Below are 23,867 nucleotides of genomic sequence, written 5' to 3'. Positions count from 1 at the left end.
TGCTCTGTGCCCTTTTGCTTCAGGTGTTGACGACCGTTGTGAAGACCACTCTTTCCTGCCCTTGCTGCCTCCACGGTATGTTTTCCCCTCATTTCTAACAACCCTATTAGCCTATATTTGGCGTCATCTTTGGGGTCTGATGTCTGGGTTCCACTTTCTCCTGGGATCTCCTGACCCATGAAAGGATAAACAGAAGGATGTTGTCGGTAGCAGCGGAAGGCCCTTCTTCTGGCTGATGCCCAGAGCTCACCTGGGCTCCGCCAACGCAGGTACTTGATGTGTTTAAACTTTCACTGAATTTCCTGAGAAAACTGTAGAATATACCTTGCAGAAGGGAAACTCCACCTACTGGGTGAATACGTTTACAAAAGAGAAGCAGTCCATCGCTTCCCTCATGCTGACCCCCTTCAAGGCTCTTTCTCGGGTGTGACCCAAGTCCCTCCCCTAAATCCAGTTCCTGAGTGGGTGAGGCTGACAGGGGTCGCGCGCAGAGGAAGGAGCAGCGCCAGGGACACCCCCGGGACAGGGACAGGCACTGCGGGACATGGGATGCTGAGGAGACAGGCTTGGAACCAGGCTTCTTGCCCTGTAGCCCTCGCTCTGAATCACGGCTCTCACTCCCATTCTGTGGCTGAAATCCAGCTGAAACCGCCAACATTCCATTTAAATGTGAAAAGTTAAACCTTTGTATTTCGGCTTCTTATCGTGCACATCAATCTTCTGGCTTTAAGAGGATGACCATCCTTTACATAGACACCATCTTCATGATTGCTTTCATTTATTTATTGAAAATTTTCCTTGGAGTAGAGTTGATTCACAATACTGTGTTACTCTCTGCTGTACAGCAAAGTGAATCAGTTACACATATACATATATCCAGTCTTTCTTCAGATTGTTTTCCCATATAGGCCATTACGGAGTATTGAGTAGAGTTCCCTGTGCTGTACAGTAGGTCCTTGCTGTTTATCAACTTTATATATAGTGGTGTGTATATGTCAATCCCAGTCTCCCAATTTATCCCTCCCCCCTCCTGCACCCTGGTAACCATAAGTTTGTTTTCTACATCTGTAACTCTGTTTCTATTTTGTAGATAAGTTCATTTGTAGCCTTCTTTTAGATTCCACGTATAAGTGATATCACATGGTATTTGCCTTTGTCTGACTCATTGCTTTTATTTTTAATGCAAATAACTTAAACAGATGCCATTAATCTGCTGGATACATTTCATAATGCACCCAAACATGAAACTAAAGAGCAGTTACATGAAATCGTCCTCATTGCCTGTTGAACAGTGCACACAGCTAATTAAAAGGCCAGGGTCTTCATGTCGTTCTCAGACAACAAAGAAAAAGCTAGTTTGTACTGAAGCGATGCAGGGCTTGGTCCCTTACCCCTCATGGTACAGGGGACAGAAGTCCTTCATTCTCTGTTGCTGGCATGTCCCCAGCCCCACCCGGCCCTGGTGGGGAGCAGTGTGGCAGTGAGTAGAATGCAGATGACCTCATGTAGGCTACTACTAATTTTAAAAAAATTGAAATGATTGCACGTGTCAAAACAAAATATTCTGCACTTTGGGCTGCCAGTGAATCCCTTTGTAGATCTTCCGGGATTGGTATACTTTAGTTTTTTAAAAAAAAGTGTTATAGAGACAAATTTTCTTGCACAAAAGTTTTACTTAAAAATTCAGTAATTATCTCAAAAATCTGTGAAGTGTCTGTTTAAGAATAAATAAACAGGCATCCTCAAGCACGTTCTGCCCTCATCTCGTTTCTGTGCAGCCGTTGTGTGCCTTCCGGCTAGAAATGAACTTAGCACAGTACTAAGTCCGTTGCAGATTTCGTCATCAGTCAGATACCCTCTTTGGGGCGTGAGAGCCTGTACGGACACGTGACCTCTTGGGGGCACCTGCCCCTCACCGGGTCCTGGGCCAGTCATCTTACGTATGTTACCTAGTTCAAGCCTCACAACAGCGAGACCACAACATCTGCGGCTGGTCCCGGCCTCCTGGGCAGATCCCGGAGTGTTTGCTAGGCCCGTCCCTTGTGAGTGTTCAGTGCCTTCACTGAAAAAGCCTTGGCGTATGCGTTCACACTTCCTAGGCTGCTGTGTCCACGAGCGGGCAGCTCTGAAACCAGCACTGTCAGTGGCACGAAATCAGGTTTCTTCCGCCAGAAAGCAGGGCAGAAGCACTGACTCGGTTCCCTTTCGTGCTGAGCATGTGCTGAGTCCTCGCTGCGCGGGTAGCTGCAGGTGTAGACCCTGAGGTCCTCGCGAGCACAGATGCACATGCTGCCCCCGCCCACACCTGCCTGCATGTCCTCACCTTCACCCCCCGCCAGCCTGGCTCACAGACATATGGGCTTAAAGGGAAATAAAGTGTCCACCCTCAGACCCCACCGGAGACCGCTGGGGCCGGGACGGCCTTCCCTTTAGGGTGGGATGTAGGGGAGTGTGTGTTCCCTGGGGCTGTCTGCACACCTCACCCTTTAGGTGTGTTTCCACCAGGGAGGCCAGCACCCTAGTCTTCATCTCGGCCATCTCGGGTGCTGACGCCAGGCACACGGGATCCTCGCCCAGGTGGAGCCGTTCTCAGAACGTCTCCGACCTTCCCGCAGTCCTGCTTCCGTAGATCTTTCTGCCCCTGATTCTGTCTGACCCCTGCCCCTCTCTTGTTTCTCATGAGGGTGGGATTTCTCCTTTGGGTCTGATGGTCAGCTGCCTTAAATTTGCACTTGTTTGTGAACTTGCCTTCCAGAGCTGTGTGTGTACATGTGTGCACGTGTGGGTGCGTGTGCACGTGTGAATCATGTGCCTTGCGAGAAGAGCCTGTTTTGTTCTTCAGCGTTCATAGGAGATGCCCGACGTCTCCCCCTCCGCACGCCCAGGGTCCCTCCCTAACCCAGTCTGTGCGCATCCCCCTGCCTCACCACATGCCAGCCTTCCTGGAATGTGCCCACATCCCGGGCCCCTCCCCACCTTGGTGCCGTCAGGATGACCGTCCTTGCTGGGGACAGCCTCAGGCCCACGCTTGTCCTTACCACCTCCGTCTGATTGCTCATGTCACCACTCACACATCATCTCCTGCAACTTTGTGAACTCAGCCTAAATCAAGAGCCCTTACCAGTCCCTGCGGAGCACTCTTGCCTTCCGTGCCCTCGTGGCTGTACCATCCTTCTTCCTGTGTCACGTGAGCTGATGCCCAGCCTTGGGGACCGTGATCCCGTGGAGGGTGACTTACAGCTGTGGTCATCGATCTTAGGATGGGATGTGATGAGACCACCACATATTTGTTTAGTGGAAGACTGTCTTCCCAGACACGCGTGGCACTGCTCGTAGGAGAAGTTAAGTCTTTAGGTGTGAAGGATAATGTTTGTGATAGTATGATTAAAAGCCTGTCATTCCTGCCCGCCTTTCTCTGATGCTTCCTCCAAACCAGTGATTCCCAGATCACGGAATTCTTTGCGGCACCCACGACTCCCAAGGAGGTGACTCAATTCAGAGTCAGGTTCGGGAGGCCGGCCGGCCGGGGCCATTTGCCCAGAACCCCAGGCCTCCTGCACTGACTCTCAGCGCAAGTGCCTGGCAGCCTCGGGGCTGCTCCCTCCCTGGGGATGAGCAGAGACCTCGCGTCCAAGAGCTGGAGGAGAATCCAGTGACCCTGGAAGTGACCTGACCCTGAGAACCAGGGCAGCTCGTGTCCCGTTTTCTGACTCTTCGGAGAGGAAGCAAACTTCTGCTTGGGAAGACTCTTAGAAGAGAACGGTGACCCCTTCTGCCTGCAGCGCCAACAGACCCACCAAGCCAGAGCTTGCTTCACCGGCGGATCAGAACCACGAGTGGCCTGGTCTGGTTTTTCTTTGAAATTTGGGCGGGCTTCAAATTTCTTTGCACTTTGAAATTCCCTTCCAGGAGACGCTGTTCACCCCGCTTCCTGCCCGGGCTGCCAGCATGGTAAATGGGCGGGGATCCTGCAGGCTGCTCGTTCGGCGGAACGGGCACCAGCCTCGGCATCCGTGGAGAGTCACACTAGAGAGCAGAGCGCCCTTGGGACTGTGCTCAGGGAAGTAGAGAGCTGTGTGGACGTTCTCTTCTCAGGCTGCAGCCCTGCCTGCCCGGGCCCCTCCAGCTTGGCTGGGTGCCAGCCACGGCCTGGAGGTCGGTTTTCATTCAGCCGCCTGGACCCGGCCCTGGGATTTGCGCTCACTGAGCCCAGACGGTGTCAGACGCACAGCCCACACCGTCTTGGATCGGCTGCCTTTCGTTGGGGCAGCGTCTCCGCCTCCTGATTCACACCGAAGGGCTCTGGGCGGAAAAAGCCGTCTGGCAGTGCCCCCGCTGATGTGGTAACTAGCAGACATGGCCCTGACATTTGGGTCAGAACTATGTGATGGTTTTAAGATAAAACCGTGTGGAGCTCTGACTGATGCTGTTTGAAATGCCAGAAATGTTTTTACGTGATGGTGTTAAGATGGATTACCTTTGAGATGCCAGGAATGTTTTTATTTTTATTGTTTTCATCTGCTAAGTCCTTCCTGCCCGGGCACTCCCAGCTGCTTTCCTGGAGGGAGCAGAGGGCAGGTGAGTGGCTTGCTCAGCAGCTCATGCCCTGAAGAGCCTCCCGGGGTGTGCCCAGGAGGGGCCAGGCCCTGGGTCCCTGCCCGGTGGGTCCTCAGACTGGGGCACAAACCTGGCCCTTTGACGGCCACACGCTCCCAGACTCAGGTGACCCCAAACGCCCGACACCCGCACAGACCTTCCAAGGTCAGCACCTCGGCCTCCCTGGACCGAGTGAAGGTGGTCCGAAGTGGTCCCTCCGGGCAGAGGAGGTCAGTGGTGCTGCGACCACGTCGTGTGGAGATGCTGCTCATAGCGGAGGGGCCTGGGGGGTCCGTGCACCTGGGCAGCTTCTGCCCACGGTTACACCCTGGAACACACAGCCTGAGGTGTTGTGATGCTCCTGGGATGCAGGAGGATGGGGGGGCAGCAGAGATGCCTCGCTGCCCTCGGGCCCTGCTCCCTTCAGGGCTCCCTCCCCTGGGCGGATGCAGCCTCACCCCTTCCTTCCCTTTCCTCTAAGGGGCCCATGAGCCTCCACCCCTGTCAGGTCCTGCATCTTCCGCCTTGCCCCCCAGCCAGAGAAGCTTCTCGTGGGTGGTGGGACAGAGGCTGAGGGGCCCCCAAGAAGGAGCGAGCCCTGGCAGTAAGACTCACAGTACCAGCTGATCCCATTACTAGGATGAAACGATTTCATTAGGATGAAGTCTAATTTTATTAGGATGAAAACTTAATTTTATTAGGAGGCAACGATTAAATTGTGATAAAATCACATGACGTAAAATGTACCATTTTTGAACCGTGTTGAAGCATACAGTTCGGTGATGTTAAGCACATTCACGTTGTTGTGCAGCCATCTCCAGAACTTTTTTCCATCTGGAACCATTCAGCGAACCGGAACTCTGTTAAACCCATCAAACAAAACTACCCGTCTCCCCCTCCCCCAGCCGCTGGTAACCACCCTTCTATTTCCTGCCCCCGTGTGAACTTGGCTGCCCTCCGGAACTCCTGTAAGTGGAATCAGGCAATCGGGGTCCTTCTGTGCCTGGCTTGTTCAGTTGGCTTAATGTCCTCTGGGTTCATCCGTCTTATGGCAGGTGTCAGAATTTGCTTCCTTTCTAAGGCTGAATAACATTCCACAGTGTGTATCATCTGTTGATAGACTCTGGTTCTTTCCACCTTTGGGCTATTGTGAATGATGCTGCTCTGAACGTGGGTGTACAAGTATCTTTTTGAGTCTTTACTTTCAATTCTTTGGGGTATATACCCAGGAGTGGAATTGCTGGGTCGCATGGTAGTTCTAGTTTTAATTTTTTGAGGCCCCTCCGTACTGTTTTCCGTAGTGGCTGCACCAATTCACATTCCCACCAGCAGTGGGCAAGGGTGCTAATTTCTCCATGTCTTAGCCATTATTTGTTATTTTCTGATTTTTTTGATCGTGGCCACCCCAGTCCTGACTGCAGCTTAATTTAATGTGATATAATGGTGGCAGTTTGGGTTTATATTTTTCTGTGACTTAGTCTATTAGAACTGGAAGCCCCCAGTTTCACCGACCTGGAAACTGAGGTCCAGGAAGGAAACTCCCCTGAGACAACACAGGTGCACACACAGGACCACCTAAGAGATGCTCTTTTCTGCTGTGGCCAGGTGTGGCCAGGTCAGCCCCTGTCCAGGTGTGAGGGCCAGTCACACTGGACTGAGGGGAAACGGAGGATGGGGATTGGCCTTCCCACCTGAGACCAGGAGGCGCCCAGGTTCAGGCCACAACTGAGTTCTCAGTGCCCTTGTCCCTCCTGGCAGCCCCATCCTAAATCTGCAGACCCGTCACCCTGCAGACTGCACGCACTAACACCGCTTCCAGGGCTTTTCAGTGGCTGGGACCACAGAGGTGCCTGGTCTGAGAGCGAGGACCCCAGAGTGTCCTGAGAGATGTCTTCAGTTGCTCCTTTCCCTCTGCCCGTACTCACTCCACTTAACACTGGGAGTGTCACTGTCATCTCGAACTCCATCCACGGGAAGCCGATTGCTGGCCGAGCCCCAGGATGCATCCTCTGTGGGGCTTTGTGGAGCCTCCTGCAGGAGTCTGGGTGACGTGCAGTGGCCTCCCCACGACCCCAGCCCATCTTCTCCCTCATGGCGTCTCTGTCCGGGCATCCTCTCTCCACCCCACCTGACCTCCACTTCAGCCCTCGTGCTGTGGACCTGGGGCTGTACTTGCTGCCTCTCCAGGCTTGCTTCTCCAACTGTTTCCCCAGACGCTGCCTCCCTCACCTAACTCCTGACTTCCCCTCCCAAGGCCTCAGGGACCCCGCTGGCTACAGGGTCAGCCAGGTCCTCAGCGGCGTCCCACCTGGGAACTTCTTCCCACAGTAGCTGGGCGCCTCCTCCAGACAAAACAGACACAAAAACATCCTCTGGTCCCTTGAAAGAAGTAATTTAGGCACTCCCCAAGTATCTGTGGGATACCTGTTTATTTAGAACCCACCTGTGCACAGTTCCCCCAACTGTAAAATGAGAGCTGGAGATCTTATCCTTTAGACTATGAGGGTCAGATGAGACAAAGTATTTATTTATTTATTTATTTGTTTATTGCTGTTGAAGTATAGTTGATATACAATATCATGTTAGTTTCGGGTGTACAGTATAGTGACTCAGTTTCATATATATATATATATATATATATATATATATATACACACACACAAACACATATATATATATTCTTTTTCAGATTCTTTTCCCTTATAGATAGGTTATTACAAAATATTAAGTTTAGTTCTCTGTGCTATACAGTAGGTCCTTGTCGGTTATCTATTTTATATATAGCAGTGTGTGTATGTTAATCCCAAACTCCTAGTTTATCCCTCTCACCCTTTCTTCATTGGTAACCATAAGTTTGTTTTCTATGTCTGTGAGTCTCTTTCTGTTTTGGAAATAAGTTCATTTGTATTTTTTTCTTTTTTCTGATTCCACATGTAAGTGATATGATGTTTGTCTGTCTCTGTCTGACTTACTTCACTTAGTATGATCATCTTTAGATCCATCCATGTAGCTGCAAATGGCATGATTTCATTCTTTTTTATGGTTGAGTAAGAGATAAAGCATATTTGGAAAACCCACAGCACTCTGGTACACTGTCTGGCAGTATAGTCAGCCCATCAGTGCTGTTTGACATCTCGTTCTGTGATGTGCATTGCAGTATTTTTTCCTCCCCCACCATACACGTTTTTTGCTCCCTCATCTCCAAAGTCTGCACATCCTCGGGGATGCTCACAGCCTCCTCTGTAGGTGGACACCCCACCACTGCGGTCCATGCAGAGTTCTTCAATTTCATTGTTGTCTCAAGATTTTGTAAGTCTGCTGAGTTCCTTGTAGGCTGAAACTGATATAATTTCACTGTTGCCAACATCAATATCAATGAGCATTTTTAAGAACCTACAAATATGAAGAGCAGTGTGCTAAATATTGAGCGTACAGACAGCCTTCGTACAGCACCTGCTGCCTTCTGGAGATATTAACTAATAGTGGAAGAAGTGAGGTTCTTGTTTGCCTCATAAAGAGATTAATCACAGTGCGGGTGGGACCTCTGCGGCCAGGACATTCGCGGACACACACGAAGCTTCTGAAGCGGGTCTGATGCTGAAAACTCAGCCTCTATGGACTGGTGCCGAATCAAATCTTAGACACAGAGTTTTGGGTGAAGTAGAAAAGAATAGACTTATTGCTTTGCCAGGCACAGGGGGACACAGCAGGCTGGTACCCCTCAGAACTGTGTGTCCCAACCCGAGGGGATCTGGTGAGGAGTTTTATAGTGACGGTTCAAGGGCGGGGGTTGCCGATCAAGATCAGGGTGTGTGCGGGGCCTGCATTCCTTAAACTGGCCTCAGGCCGGCTCTTCCTAATGGGCTTCTCTGGTTACTTTAATCTGGTCTCAGGTGGTCTCTTGATGAGATCTTCTCTGGAATGAAGAATGCTAATATCTTCCATTTTGGGGGGGGTTTAGTTCTATAAAGAGCTTAAAGATATTGTTCTGTGTATCCCTTGAGGGGGACCCAGGACCCTGCCCCAAGGCTACACTGTTGTTTCCTGACTGCTCCTCCCTTGTCTCTGCATCCCCTCCCTTCCCTGATTAGCAACTGTTTGATCCTGCCCTTTGGAACTCAGGGAAGGGCATGGAGGCTGGAGTCTGTCCCCTAAAAACAAGGCTTCCGTGCCCAGGAGCCCCACAGGGTCCTGCTTGGTTTCAGGTCCACAAATCCATCCGCACCCCAGGCAGTCACTTTTGGTGTGAAATTTTCCACGTGCACTTCTGAAAATCTGCAAATGTTATTCTGTGAAATAAAAACAGATTCGTGAAGTTATGAACATATATATTAACTGTATATTTTTCTATCAGTTGCTTTTATCAAATGATACAAAATCACAGCTAAAACCATATGCCATTTCCGTGTTAAGACAGGAGCCTCTGTTCTAAAGAGATGTGATCGTTAACATAAACCAGCTCTCAGAGACTCAGATTTGATTGGTTCGTGGTGGCAGGTAAACACTTTTTAAGCTTCCCAGGTGCTTCTGCATGCAGGTAGAGACCCCTGAGCTCAGCCGTGTGTGTCTGGAGGCCAGAAGCACCTGGAGCTTTCTCAGGAGACATGGTTTCGAGCTGTGTCTTCAAGCGATCAAAACCTCCAACGCAGATGGTGAGGCAAAGGCAAGGGGGGACTATCGTGCTTCCAGGATCAGGGACCAGTGTCCTGTTACCAGCCAAGTGGGGGAGATCCAAGAGGGGCCAGGACTGAGGGTCCGTGGAGAGCCCTGATTTTCAAGGGCTTTTTCGCTGTGGTTTGGATGTTGTGACAGCTGCACAGGGGACAGGTGTGTGATGGCCCGGAGTCTATGGGTCCAGATGGCCACACACAGCTGGGTTTTGCTGTGAAGGTGTTCAGAGCCCAATCAGATCTTTGATTTTTAATTTTTTCAAAAAAAGCCAGAAATTCATTGTGTTCTTGTGAAACATTCTAGTTTTTTCAATGTTGGCCAACTGACACATGCACACATGTGCACTCACACATGGGCACATGACACAGCACTGGACCCACAGAAGCCTTCCTGGGCATCCGTGCAGCCCGCAGGGAGCATCGTGGTTTCTGTGTGGCCGCAGGGAGCGTCTTGGTCTCTGTGTGGCCGGGGCTGCTATGTACAGCAAAGCGTGAGAAGATGAAGGGCATCCGTGGTGGCGCTCAGTGCGTGTTTGTGGAATGAGGGGGTCACAGTAGGATTGGGTGGCAGGAGGCTGGGGTGTAGGAAGAGACTGCATTTGTGCAGACGTTAGTGATGAGGGCTTGGGGGTGCAGCAGTAGACATGGGGAGGAGGTTGGGATGGAAACAGTGTCCCAAAGCTGACTCTGGGTGGTGGGGACAGCATTTATTTGGAAAAATCTGGGGCAGTAGACATTTCTTCTGCCTCTTTTGCCCCCATCGCAGTGCTGGCTGAATGAACAAATGCCTCCTTTTCTATTCAGCGTGTTCTGAAGGAGTTCAAGCCTTCAAGCCAGCTTTTTTTCTTTTTTTATTGGGATATAGTTGATTTACAATCTTGTGTTAGTTTCAGGTGTACAGCAAAGTGATTCAGTTATATATATACATATATCTATTCTTTTTCAGATTCTCTTCTCATTTAGGTTATTGCAGAGTACTGAGTATAGTTCCCTGTGCTATACAGTAAATCCTTGTTGTTTATCTATTTATATATATTAGTGTGCATATGTTAATCCCAACCTCCTAATTTACCCCTCCCCCTCACCTTTCCCCTTTGGTAACCACAAGACTGTTCTCTGTCTGTCAGTCTGTTTCTGTTTCATAGATAAGTTCATTTGCATCATATTTTAGATTCCACATAGAAGTGATATCATATGATATTTGTCTTTGTCTGACTTACTTCACTTAGTATGATAATTTCTAGGTTCATCCATGTTGCTGCAAATGGCATTATTTCATTCTTTTTTATGGCTGAGTAATATTCCATTGTAAAGCCAGCTTTATTAGTACCCAGAAATAAAATGTAGTTTACTTGGAAAGTATACTTATTTCCTAAAAATGATTTTTTCCTGAAAGTGCTTCTGGGAGGTAATGCTAATGGCAGGTGGACTGCTCAGAGACTGGGCTTCTAGCCGAGACCTATGGTTGATTAATGAAGGAACACATAACCAGTCTCTCTGCCTTGACTTTTCCATCTGTATAATGGGCCGATATCTGGTCTTCCTAATAGAGGCTGAAGGATGCACTGGTTAAAACTTCAGGCTCTGGAAACAAATTGTCTGTAATCTGAGAAAGGTGTGCCCAGACTCCTTACCTATAAACTGGGAATGGCAGTCCCTCCTCACAGTGTTATTGTGAGGAGTAAATGAATTAACACTACACAGTCCTTAGGCCAGTGCAATATATGTTTCCTACTTCATCTTTATTTCTATAAGTTTAAAGGAAAAAGTATATAATGAATAAGAATAAAGCATAAAAATTACAAAAAATATGATGTAGGTATAAGGTTTTTAATAAGAAAAAAAGAGAATTAATTTATGTCTACTTATCAGGGTAGAGGATGAAACCCAGGTGTCATTCCTAAGTCTTGTGTTGGCCAGTGAAGTGAACAGTGATGGTTTGAGGCCTCATCTGAACCCTATTTGCTGTTTTTCCCCACTTTAAATGACCTCTTTCATTTTACAACTAATGCATAGAGAGGTGATATTATAGAAAAAATTAGGAAATGCATAGAAGTGAAAATAGCAAAACAAATGTCATGGTACCCATCACCCAGAGATCATTGTTACTAATTCTTTGCCTTGTCTTTCTAGACTATTTTGTGATCTATTGCTATAACGCATACTTCTCTTATAAACGGTATTTCTCAAAACAAATAATATTTCAAAATTTGTTTTCTTAAAATGTCTGTATTGAGCATTTTGGAACATCAACTTATATACATTTAAAATATATTTATTCTTTTACATGTAGCTGTCCAGTTTTTCCAGCACCATTTATTGAAGAGACTGTCTTTTCTCCATTGTATAGTCTTGCCTCCTTTGTTGTAGATTAATTGACCATAGTTGTGTGGGTTTATTTCTGGGCTTTCTACCTGTTCCATTGGTCTATATTTCTGTTTTTCTGTGCCAGTACCATACTGGTTTTTGTTTTTTTTTTAATTTTATTTATTTACTTTTGGCTGCCTTGGGTCTTCCTTGCTGCACGTGGGCTTTATCTAGTTGAGGCGAGCGAGGGCTACTCTTCCTTGTGGTGCGCGGGCTTCTCATTGTGGTGGCTTCTCTTGCTGCAGAGCACAGGCTCTAGGCGCCCGGGCTCTAGGCGCCTGGGCTTCGGGAGTTGTGGCTCTCGGGCTTTGGAGCACAGGCTCAGTAGTTGTAGTGCACGGGCTTAGTTGCTCTGCGGCATGTGGGATCTTCCCGGACCAGGGCTCAAACCCGTGTCCCCTGCATTGGCAGGCGGATTCTTAACCACTGCGCCACCAGGGAAGCCCCATACTGTTTTGATTACTGAGCTTTGTAGTATAGTCTGAGGTCAGAGAACCTGATTCCTCCAGCTCTGTTTTTCTTTCTCAAGATTGCTTTGGCTATTTGGGGTCTTTTGTGTCTCCATACAAATTTTAAAGTTATTTGTTATAGTTCTGTGAAAAATGCCACTGGTAATTTGATAGGGATTGCATTGAATCTGTAGGTTGCCTTGGGTAGTATAATCATTTTGACAATATTGATTCTTCTTAATAACCTAAATAGGAAAAGAATTTGAAAAAGAATATATATATATATATATATGTATAACTGAAACACTTTGCTGTATACCTGAAACCAATACAGCATTGTAAATCAACAATAGTCAAATATAAAATAAAAATTGCTTTTAAAAAGTATATTTAACCAGTACTGGTATAACATTGTTTTAGTACCATCATTTATTGAAATTCTCTCTTTCTGACCTGTGGTTAGAATATCTTACATACGTTTGCCATTATAAATTGCATTGTACTGAGTATCTTTGAACCTCCCACAATGCATTCCTGTGGGATTGTTTCTTTAGGATAAATTCCTAGAAATGGAATTCTGGTGTCTGATGCTTTGGGCCAGAGTGCCCCAGCACGTTGCTCTGCAGGAGAAGTTCAACGTTGAGGGCTCACGTGGCCTCTCTGTGGCTCCTCACTCTGGAAGAGGGCAGGCGGGAGCACAGCGAGGTGGGGAGGGGCAAGGCCCTGGGAGCCAGACACACCTGTTCTGCATCCCTGCTCCGGGCTTCGGGGGAGCTAGGATCTTACTGACATTCAGTGTTCTCAACTGCAAAATATTTTCAATGAAGTGAGCTTCCTAAGCGTATTATTAGCATAGGTCCTGATGCTGAGTAAATGCCAGTTCTTGTTGTATAATGCCCAGGGCCTCTGTAAAATAAGATTCTTATATATAAATAAGAAACATATAAATAAATGTGTGCATGTATATACATGCACATAAACATACACATCACATGCACATACGTATACATATATGTACTTGTACATAAAACACCTATGTACCTAAATATAAAATAAAACACCTACACAAAGTAAGGTCCGTTGCCTCCCCTGAATAATGTGGAGGAGACAAGAATTTCTAAAAATGTTTGTCAGAGTGGGTGATTTATTGACAGGTGTTTAGAAATCTACAGGGTGAACTGAGAATTCAAAGCACAGTCAGAAATAAGGTGAAAACAGAGGGGGAGCAGGTGTCGTGTTAAAATACCATCACTTGTAGCCCCTGCCACTAAACTGCCACCTCCGCCCACAGCGCCCGTGTCTGTGGGTGTTGGTCTGGTGGATTTTCTGGCTTATTTAGTACCTCCTGATGTAGTCCTGTCACATCCTCAATACCGTGGACCCATGGGCTCCAGATTCTCGGCTGGTTGTGGATCCAGCGGTTTCAGCTAGAGCAATGCAGACCCCTTAATTAGCTGGGATTTGTAACCCAGTCAATGGTTCAGAAAGGACTGGTCCAAGCAAACTCTGCTGCCCCAGCCCACTCCCAGGAGGGGAACACATTTTAGGCTGTTTCTTTCCAGGAACACTTACTTTCAAAAATGCGTCCTCCATAGACCATAGACTGGCGGTTGCCGAGGGGGAGGGGTTGGGGGAGGGATGGAGTGGGAGTTTGGGATTAGCAGATGCAAGCTTTTATATATAGAATAGATCAACAGCAAGGTCCTACTGCATAGCTCAGGGAACAATATTCAATATCTTGTGATAAACCATAATGGAAAGAATATTAAAAAGGAATGTATATATACGTATCACTGAATCACTTTGCTGTACAGCAGAAATTAACACAACATTGTAAATCAACTCTACTTCAATTAAAAAAAATGATGCATCCTCTACTTTTTTTAGTTGTCCATTTTCTCTATGTTGAAGAGTGCTAATATATTGATTTTTTTAATTGAAGTAGAGTTGATTTACAATGTTTCAGGTGTACAGTAAAGTGATTCAGTTATACACACACATACACGTATATGTGTGTATATATATATATATATATATATATTCTTTTTCAGATTCTTTTCCATTTTAGGTTATTACAAGATACTGAATATAGTTCCCAGTGCTATGCAGTAGGTCCTTGTTGTAATATATTGATTTTTAAAAGTTTGTGCAACTCAGAAGGCCTTAAGCACTTATAAGACTGGACAATTAGGAGGAAAGGTCCTTAGGAGCTGCTGGCCATCGACAAGTGATTTGCTAACTTTGGGTTGGAAGCTGCCACCTCATTCAGTCCTTCTTGTTCTCACCTTTCAAGGAGGAAGATGAAGGCTCGTGCTCCGCCCCCTCCCGGGGGGCCCACCACCCCCAACGTGCACAGAGGACAGAGACCTTCCCGCGATGCGTCCCCCAGCCCCCCGCAGAACCTGCTCAGCAGGAAGGAGACGCTGGACGGCAGGGTGGTGGCCATGACCGTGGTGCTGCCTAGCGGGCTGGAGAAGAAGAGTGTGGTCAACGGGAGGTAAGGGCCTGGGCGCGGCAAGGAGGGCTCTGCCGTCCAGTTTGCAGATCCACCGAGACCTGAGGAGTGGGCGCATCCTCCCGCGTTGGGCTGGACCAGGGCCTTGGGGTGTAAATCTGGGCCTAGAGACAACCTGCAGTGTCGCAGGCGGCCCGGCTGCATGCCAGCTGGGCCACCACGCACACCCTCATCCTTAGGACTGCAGCTCACTCCTGTTAGAGGTGGGCTCAGAAGGAAGGGGGCTCTCAGGCCCATAAGCACCTCCGAGTAGGTGACCACCACCGCAGGTGGGGCCGGCATCCTTGGCCCTGAAGTTGCACAGCCCGGGGGCAGCCCCCCGAGTGACCATCCTCGGGTCCACTTACAGACTGACTCTCGGAAGTATGAGTACCGTCAGTTATCAATCTTCCGAATGGAAACAATGCAGGTTTAGATTAAGGAATAAAATCCGACCCGTGGAGTTGACACTGATGGGAATCAATTTCCAGACCCTCGATTCCCACCCGCGCCCTCATTTGGAGCTGATCTGCCTGCGAAGGTACCTGTGGCCGAGCTCACATGCTGGTTCTTCTTCCCGTCCCTTCCCAGCCGTAAGAGGCAGGACGGAAGCACTGGTAATACTCCACTAAGAGTATGAAGGGTGTTATTACCGATAGAATTTCTAACTTGATGTTTGAGACTTATCAAAATAGATCGTAATTACACTGTTTGAGCAATTCCACACTACTGTTAGTAGCTCAATCCATAATAAAAAGTTTTAACAAAATCACAGAAAACAATTCCATTTACATGTTTAGACATTTTATTGTGCAGAATATGATAGAGTGATCAATTATAAAAACATTCAAGCATAAAAATAGTTTTGTATAATTCTGAGGCAGGAGTGAATGGGAGTCGTATTTCTAGGAAGCCAAGGAAGGTGAGAAATGATATGAAATATTTAAATCTTAAAAAAAGTTTGCTCGAGTCTTTTAAAAATGGATAATGGTGGAAATCACATCACTCTGCGTGTTTCTATTCTTGTGGGTACATTGAAAATAGTGATACAACAGTTTTATGTTAAAATCTTAGTATTCTGATTCTACCTGATATTACATCCTTGGCAACTATTAAATTTTATAAGGAAAATTCCAGGTGACAATTTACTGGCAAAGGGGTACATAAGTTTTAAAAATTATTTTATGGGCTGTGTGTACAAAAAGTTAAGGAATGTTTCTCCAGGCATTGATATGTACCTAGGATACAACATCTTCAACTCTAAAAGGGGTGCCAAGCAGCTTTCCAGAGTGTTCCCAGCAGGGTGCACCAGGGTGTGCTCCTCTGTGGGGCTTCTCCTTGTGGCCACCACCCCACCAGCAGAAGGCTCTGGACCCCAAAGTTAGGACTTACCTTGATCCCTGTGGCCTAGCGCCCACAGAAGGCAGTAGCTCCTGTGGGCAGGGTTCACGCAAGAGACATTCAGGTTTCTAAAGTGTCTGTATTTCTTGTTTTACAGAGGGGTCTTTGTTCTAAATACGCTTTTCCCACTTAACTTTAACTCGAGAAGCAGGCCATATTAGCATAGGTTTGCAAATTACTTTAACAGACGAGTGTAATTTTATTAGTGACTGTATTACAGTTGACTCACCATTCTTATATTTTTGGCCCAATTTCTAGTTACATTTATAAATAAACACTTTAGTGAAGTGCGATTAACATATAAAAACTGTCCATATTTCATGTGTACAGCTTGAGTTTGTGGCTAAGTATACACCTGTGAAACCATGGCTTCTTTGTCTAGTTACATATCTTTTAAGAAAATGGCCTCATGGGTCGTGTCTTAAATAATACACAGGTCCGATCTTACAAGTGCATGAGGAGAGATAGAATGCCCACTTGTAAATTAAAAATATTATTTTGAAAAATGTTTTCAAACTGAACACATTCTTCCAATTTTAATTTTCTTTTTCTTTCAGAGTAGAAGTTATCACTGTGCCATTTTGCAATGCGGCTGTGAGAATAGGTTCAGCTGTAGAGATTAAGTATTAAAATACTTTTCTCTTTTCTAGGAGGTAAATACTCATCCCTTCCCCAAGGGTTTCCCGCAGCAACCTGTGGGCTCCCTTAGCGGCTTGCAACTTGCTGACGCTGCAGCTTCTTGCTCTGGGAATTGGTTTTATGTGTCCTGCTCTTCAATAATACAAGAGTGGGCCCAAGTCACATTCCTGACCCTTGCTGAAACCAGATCTACTAATCGTTCATCAGTGTGGTTTCTCTCTTCCATTTTATCAGAGAACATGTCCACCTTTCCGCAGGATAAGCAAGTCGTTTATAATTTACAGTCAGCACCTTAACTACCTTTCCAAACATGAAAGATTCTCACGAGGAAAACACATTAGTACTTGGAGTCTGATGATTCCATTCTGCATATGACAGTGATTTTTCTTTCTCTCTTGTTTTAAAGTTTCCTTTGGATTTAGAAACGTAAGTAAAAGTCTCAGTATGTTCTTAGATGAGACATGGGAACGGGTGTTCTGGAACTTTCTTAAGGAAGAAGCTCTGGTGCCCTTTTAGGAAGGGTGCTACCCGCACTGCTCAGGGCCACTGCCAGGAGACCGCTGGTCCCATCACTCTAACAGGGGACAAGTAAAGAGAAGGGCTTTGAAGAGAAAATGCCCTTTGCCAAAAGGGAGCTTCATCAATGGCGTCAAGCAATCGAGATTTGGGTCCGTGTCATTCTGATGTGGTAAATTAACTCACGTCCAGTTGGCATGCGAGCCCGAGGGGCCCAGGACAGGAGAAGGCAAGCATTTCCCTCACAGGAGAGAGGAAATCTCTCTCAATGTTCAGTCCTGCCTCTGTGGGCGGTCAGACCCCATTTATAATAGCCAAGTCTACAACCGTGCATGGATTTGCAGGTTCCCGGCCTTGTAAAACAACACAGGACTCCCATGGCACAGGTATCGTCCTCCGAATCCCTTCTGGAGAGAGTTCACCTGTTCCGAGATGAAGGGGAGGGGAGGGGTGAGCGAGCCCAACCCTGGTCTGTCCTCCATCCCCTGCCCATCAAGGTGCTGGCCACGCTCCCTACAGAGAAAGCAGGTGTGTGGTTGGCTTGCAGCTTCAGCAAGGCCCCGTGGCCTGAACCCTGCTCCCTGTGAGCTCGTGGCTCCAGGGCCTGAAGGAAGCTGGTTCTTCTCCAGCACCAGTGTGTGAAGGGGGTGAAGCTGGGAAGGGCAGTTTTGATGCTGGGGATGCTGCCAGAAGAGGACCGTTCTCCAAATAATAGGCTTGGTTTAACTTGATTTACATTTTCACTTAAAGGATACTGTTTTTTAAAAGACTTTATTTTTCAGGGCAGTTTTAAGTTCACAGCAAAAGTGAGAGGAAAGCAGCAATATTTCCCATATACCCCCTGCCCCTATATACACCCAACCTGCCCCGTTATCCACCTCCCCCGCCAGAGTGGTACCTCTGTTCTAATCGATGAACCTACACTGACACGTCATCATCACCCAAAGTCCATGGCTTACGTCAGGGTTCAGTCACGGTGTTTTACATTCTCTGGGTCTGGACAGATGTATCATGGCACGTATCCACCGTTCTAGTATCATGCAGAGTATTTTCACTGCCTTAAAAATCCCTTAATTTTCATCAACAGCCTCCAGTTACTAAGTTTCTTTATAAGAATCTTTCCTGTGAGGAAATAGCCTGGTTAAGGGGCAGACAATCGATTATCAACTCCTTGCTTATCCTGTGAAAAGGTGCTGTTACGGTTTTGGATGTGGTGCTAAACCCATCCTCCCGAGAGGCAGTCTCCTTTTGTGGGATCCCGATAGACTAAAAAAATGAAAATGATCATTTCTTCATTGAGCAAAATACATATTGAACACTTAGCTTTCATGAGACACTGGGAGGAGGACATCCCAGCAACTAGAAGGAAATAAATAGCATTCGCAAAAGGACCAGTTTGTGCAAGAAGGCGGAAGTGTACTGCTGCTGGAACCCGGACTGAGAAGGGGAGATGCGCGGCCTGGACACGAGGGCTGGCCGGGTCCCAGCGTGTATCCTGGAAGCCATCCTAGGCTCCACTTGCCGCTGACAAGACTGCACGTGCCTCTGGGGATGCAAGGTTCCACCCCAGCGCTAGGCAAGTCAGGAGAAAGCTGGTGCATCTGAGCGTTCATTTAGCTTACACACAGTGAACAATCGTTCTACATTAAAGGTAGCATGCAAATGTTACGTGCGTTTTAAAAATAAGCACTGACAGGGAACTTTAAAGCCATCCAGGCTGGGTTCCAGGTCACCCAGGGGGCTGGTTGACTTACCTGCCAAGTGAGAAGCACACAGAAAAACCTGCTCCCGTATGACCTGGATACAGGAGGCTCTAGATCTCAAGTCAGATGTCAAGATAGAGGTCAAAGATGCTGAGGTTGGAGTTACGGAAAACACACGTTTCTGTGGCCAGAACCTAACCAGAAGGCACCGCTTTTTGAGATGGCCCGTCCACACCTGTCCAGACAGCCGCTCGCGACATCCCATGCAGCGAGGATAACTGTCAAGCTCCAGCCTCTGAAATCCCTCTCTCCAGGTCAGGGTGTTCCAGCTAGCAGTGTGTTTTCAACAGTTTTACAAGTCGAACGCCTTTGGAGAAGGCATGTCCCTCCAATCGGCATAACTCCCTCTCTCCCTGGTCACATACTCAGACCCCCTGCAGGCTGGGGCAGCTGCCTGGCCCCGGTGACATTTCGGTTTTGTGAGGATGTGACCAGCTCTCTGATTTGGTGCCGTCGTCCCGATGACCGGGCTTCTGACGTGTGCCTGAGACGCAGGCCCCCCTGGTCATTTTGCTGCAGCCTGTTCCCCCGTGCCTCGTTGATGGGCTCGGGACCTAAGCGGCCATAAGACTGGATTTTTGCCAGCGACCCTGGCCTCAAACCCAGAGCCCAGCCTCTGGGCAATAGACCCCCTCTGGGCAGGCCCTGCTAGCATCTTGCCATGTCCCGCTTCTGTGTTACCAGGTGAAGCTGCCAGGCTGGACTTGCTCTGACTCTGTAACACCAGAGTCTGCCTTACCCAGGGCTCGGGCCACCTGCTGGCCTCGATCCCGCACGAGAAACTAGGCCCATTCAACCAGTCTATGATTTGACAGTGCACGCAGATTGTTTTAACGTTGTATCTGGAAGTAGCGACCTTAACGTGATTTGTACAGTTGACACTGTGGCACCTTTTAATCCAGTCATTGCTAGGTACTGAATGCTCATTTCATGAGTACCGAGGGTGCAGTAGTTTTTCAGTGTGGCCCCAGACCAAGAGCCGCCGCATCGCCTGGGAACTTCTGAGAAATGCAAATTTCCTGCCCAGACCTAGCAAATCAGAAACCCCGGGGTGGGACCAGCGATCTGGGCTTGAACACGCTTGAACTTCCGGAACACGTGTTAGACTCTGAGAACCCCTGCTGCCGTGCGTGCCATGGTTCTGCCAGACGTCAGCGTATCCGGGTGAGCTCGGGATCCCCGAGAGTGAGCCCAGGGTCTCGCCGGCATGATGGCAGCAAGAGGGAGTTGTAGGTGACTGTAAGCATCTCAGTGAGCCCCAACAGCCTGGCCAAGGCAAGCTTTGTGATTTAGATGGAAGCGCCCTCCCTTGGAGAAGGAAGAGGTCCATCCGTCAGCCCTGCCGGACGGAAATGGGACTTGGCATCTCTGACTCCCATGTGGTCCCCAAACAGCCTGGTCCCCACGTGCCCTCTGCATTTGGGGAGCACAGGATTGGCATGGGCTGTTCCTCGACCTGTCCAGCGCTCTGCCAGGATTTCAAAAAGAACCACGCCTGAGAGAAGACCAGGTTCTTCTTATTGAAGCCACCGACTCCTGCAAACCATTTTTTGGAAATCTCCACGTATTTGTAAAGTAATATTTTTTAAAGAAAGAGCTAGAAAAATTCTACTCACTTTCTAAATTTAAAAATAAATTTAATAACTTAAAAATAACTTAATAGAGGAGGGAAATCCCTTTTTCTGCTGTAAGAATAGTGTTTTGTTTACATTTAAACCCAAGTTATCTTTCTCTTTAAGTTTGAAGTATCATTATAACGTAATCGATAAATACCCAAAGTGAAGGATAAAATTTGAAATTATTCCCATCTGTCTTCTTTGTGCTCTTGATGTCAAGTACTGCAGAAGGAATACCGAAGTTGCTCGGGATGGGCAGAAATTACCTGTAGATATGTCCAGTGTTGAATTTTTGAATGTGTAATGCTCAAGGAAGGCTGCAATCTGCATGTTCTTTTCATCACCCTTAAAAATGTGAAACCTTTCGGATAGACCAAGTGAGAATTAGAGCTGTATTTTATTTCCTTTGAATCCCCACAGCTGGGCACACAGCAGGACCTAATGTCTAAGTGAATGGGTGAATGAGTGAGCAAAAGAAGCTTAGATACTGTATAAAAGACTTTTTTGTGCCTAAAAAAGAAACAAACAAATGCCGAAAAATAAATTTCATCCTTACATTGGGAGCACTTAAGATTCATTCGGGGAACAGAGATTAAAAAGTTGGAACAAGGGCTTCCCTGGTGGCACAGTGGTTGAGAGTCCGCCTGCCGATGCAGGGGACACGGGTTCGTGCCCCGCTCCGGGAAGATCCCACATGCCGCGGAGCGGCTGGGCCCGTGAGCCATGGCCGCTGAGCCTGCGCATCCAGAGCCTGTGCTCCGCAACGGGAGAGGCCACAGCAGTGAGAGGCCCGCGTACTGCAGGAAAAAAAAAAAAAAAAAGTTGGAACGAAAAGGATATTTGAGGAGCAATGGAGAGAAACCCCAAAGATCAGTGTCATTGCCCACCCACCACCCCTGTTACTGTGGTTTGGGGTAACCAGTCCTCTTTGTTACTACCTTTTACTCTTCCCTTGAACTTGGGATTACAGAGAGGGAGGCAGAGACCCCGATAATGGTGTCTGTCTTTGTCTTAGTTCAGGCGGTCTTAAACATGCCACAGACGGGGCAGCCTGAACACAGACATTTACTCCCCACAATCTGGAGGCTGGAAGCCCAGGGTCAAGGTGACGGCAGGTGATTTCATGCTGAGACCTCTTCCTGGTCCTAGGCGGCCACTGTCCTGCTCTGTGCTCACACGACCTCCTCTTGGTGGGGTTACAGGGAGAGCGAGCTCTCTGTGTCCCTTCTTCTGAGGACACAAATCCCATCAGATTAGCGCCCACCCTTATGACCTCATTTAACCCTAATTGCGTCCTTAGAGGCCCCATGTCCAGACACGGTCACACTGGGATTTGGGGGATCAGTGTGAATGTGGGGGGAGATGATTTTGTCCACAGCATCATTCATACAGGGGGACCACTGAGACCAGAGGGCGTGCTTGGGGTCCTTAGCGATGATGGTGTAGTCCGTTTCTTTAATCCACCTGAGTCTTTCTCGACATTCTGAGAGTGTCTGATTGCCTAGTGTTCTTCTTTGTAGGAAACTCTATGGGGCAATCCCCTGAGGGTGCTGCTTTAAAGGAGTATATCTTGCTACCTGCTGAGAGCCGGATGGAGTCCAGCCACATCCCGGCAGAGATGCTCTGCCCTGAGCCAGGGAAAACGTCTCATCACACACAACCGCAAACAGCAAAGACAGGATCCAATTCACTCATTTATTCAGCAAACACTTCTCACGCACCATGTGCCTGGCGCTGTGCTCAGTGACTTAGGGGTGACTTAAGACTCACTGGTGGATGGACAATCCTTTCGCCCTCACCGAGGAGGAAACCGGGGCAGAGCGGCAGGTCTGAGCAGTGGTGAGGGTGGCCCTAGGATGCCTCTGGAGTCCCTTCATTAAACCAGCTTCGGGGGGAAAGATGCCCGACCCCTCATCAAAGGGCCAGCGGATCAGAGGCGGTGCTGGTACTCCTGTGGGCAGGTGGGAGTCACCTGGGGAGTCCGGCTCAGGAGGTAATGAGAGTGCACAGGGATAACCAGGCAGCCACCTTCAGTCTCCGGGAAGTCCTCTCCTGTGTGGCCCCGGGACCTGCTGAGGCCCTGTGGAGGGCACGCAGGGATGCCTGGCTAGAAGTTCTCATCCTCTGCAGGCTGAGGTCCGGTGAATCCAAACCCCCGGGGACCAGACAGCAGCTCGGTTCCTCCATGACTGCCATCGGGTGCTGCCACGGTGCTGTGGTTTCTTCTTCCTTCTGGGTGACTTTTTCCAGTAGCATCAAAGCCAGAACTGGCTGGCTGTTTTGGAGTTTGGTGACTTCAAATGCCAGCCAATAGCCACTTCCATGGTGCGATGGAAGTGGCAGAGAAGCCGGCCAACTCTCACCCCGTTTTCTGAGGACACCGTCCAGAAACGCTTGTGCTGGAAAGTAGTTCCTCAGATCATGCTTTAAATGGGCCTGGGGAGGAATCACTCGAGTGGGAGGCCCTGCAGGAAACGCGAGATGAGCTCCTGCTTCTGGGCCCAGGTCCTCACGTTAGGCCTTGTGCTGTGTATCCAGCTTCCTAGATGCGGCCCAGGTCAGTCTGCATTAGGACACGGTGTCTGTCACTCTCTGTAGCCACAGAGAGAGGCCTGCAGAACAGACAGCTCTCAAAGCCTGAGTTCTCCTCATCTCCTAAACCCCCTTGCTCTCCTGCAGAAACCCTCTGTCCTGGCTTGGGTTCCAGCCCCGGGAAGAGATGCTGTCCCTTTGGCTGAAGCGGTAATGGCCTCTGTGCCCTTTGAACAATTTAAGCACATACCATGACGGGTATGGTGTTGAGTTTTATTATCACGGTCTTACAGTGGTTTGGTTTTTTTTGTGCTTCCCCCTTCCCCAAATGGTCAATTTGAGGAAATAGGCCTCCAGCATCACAGAATTTTCTGCTTGGGAATTCCTTCCCTTCCCTACTCCCCCCAAACATTTTGTTGAGAAACGCTTCCACCCTCCAGTGTTGAAAACGTCACTGCAGCTTCATCATTAAAGAGCTTTCGCTGGGCAGAGCCGAGTCCTACGTTAGGGTCACAGAAGAGTGAGGGCAGCAGGGTGGGTGCCGATCGGCCAGTTGCGGAGGAGATCCACTCGATACATAGGGTAGATTCTTAATCCGGACGGGAACCAAGTACAATTCTTTATCCGGACGGGAACCAAGTACTACATCACTCCTCGGCGAGTCCACGCGAGAATAAGTCCCAGCTTCTGTTAATGGCAAGGAGAGTTTATTCTCTGTGATGCAGGAAAACCCCTCCAGCCCGAGCTGGCCTGCTCCCTTGCAGGAGGTCAAATTTGATGTTTCAAACATGTTACCAAGGGCTTCCCTGGTGGCGCAGTGGTTG

The 23,867-nt window shown here is 48.2% G+C and overlaps 1 protein-coding gene across 12 annotated transcripts in view; it reads left to right on the top strand.

Moving 5' to 3' along the window:
• The window catches only part of COBL (cordon-bleu WH2 repeat protein), a 263,034-nt gene that overhangs the window by 73,356 nt on the left and 165,811 nt on the right, over positions 1-23,867 (top strand). For all 12 annotated transcript variants that reach the window (XM_067745677.1, XM_067745672.1, XM_067745675.1 and 9 more), the window contains exon 2: positions 14,376-14,579. In XM_067745677.1, coding sequence (XP_067601778.1) covers positions 14,383-14,579 — 197 coding nt within the window. In that variant the 5' untranslated portion in view covers positions 14,376-14,382. The remainder of the gene's footprint in view (positions 1-14,375; positions 14,580-23,867) is intronic.

Source organism: Pseudorca crassidens, chromosome 8 (genome assembly GCF_039906515.1).
Source record: "Pseudorca crassidens isolate mPseCra1 chromosome 8, mPseCra1.hap1, whole genome shotgun sequence".
In the NCBI taxonomy this organism is placed as follows: Eukaryota; Metazoa; Chordata; class Mammalia; order Artiodactyla; family Delphinidae; genus Pseudorca; species Pseudorca crassidens.
This window is presented reverse-complemented; position numbering and strand designations above follow the sequence as displayed.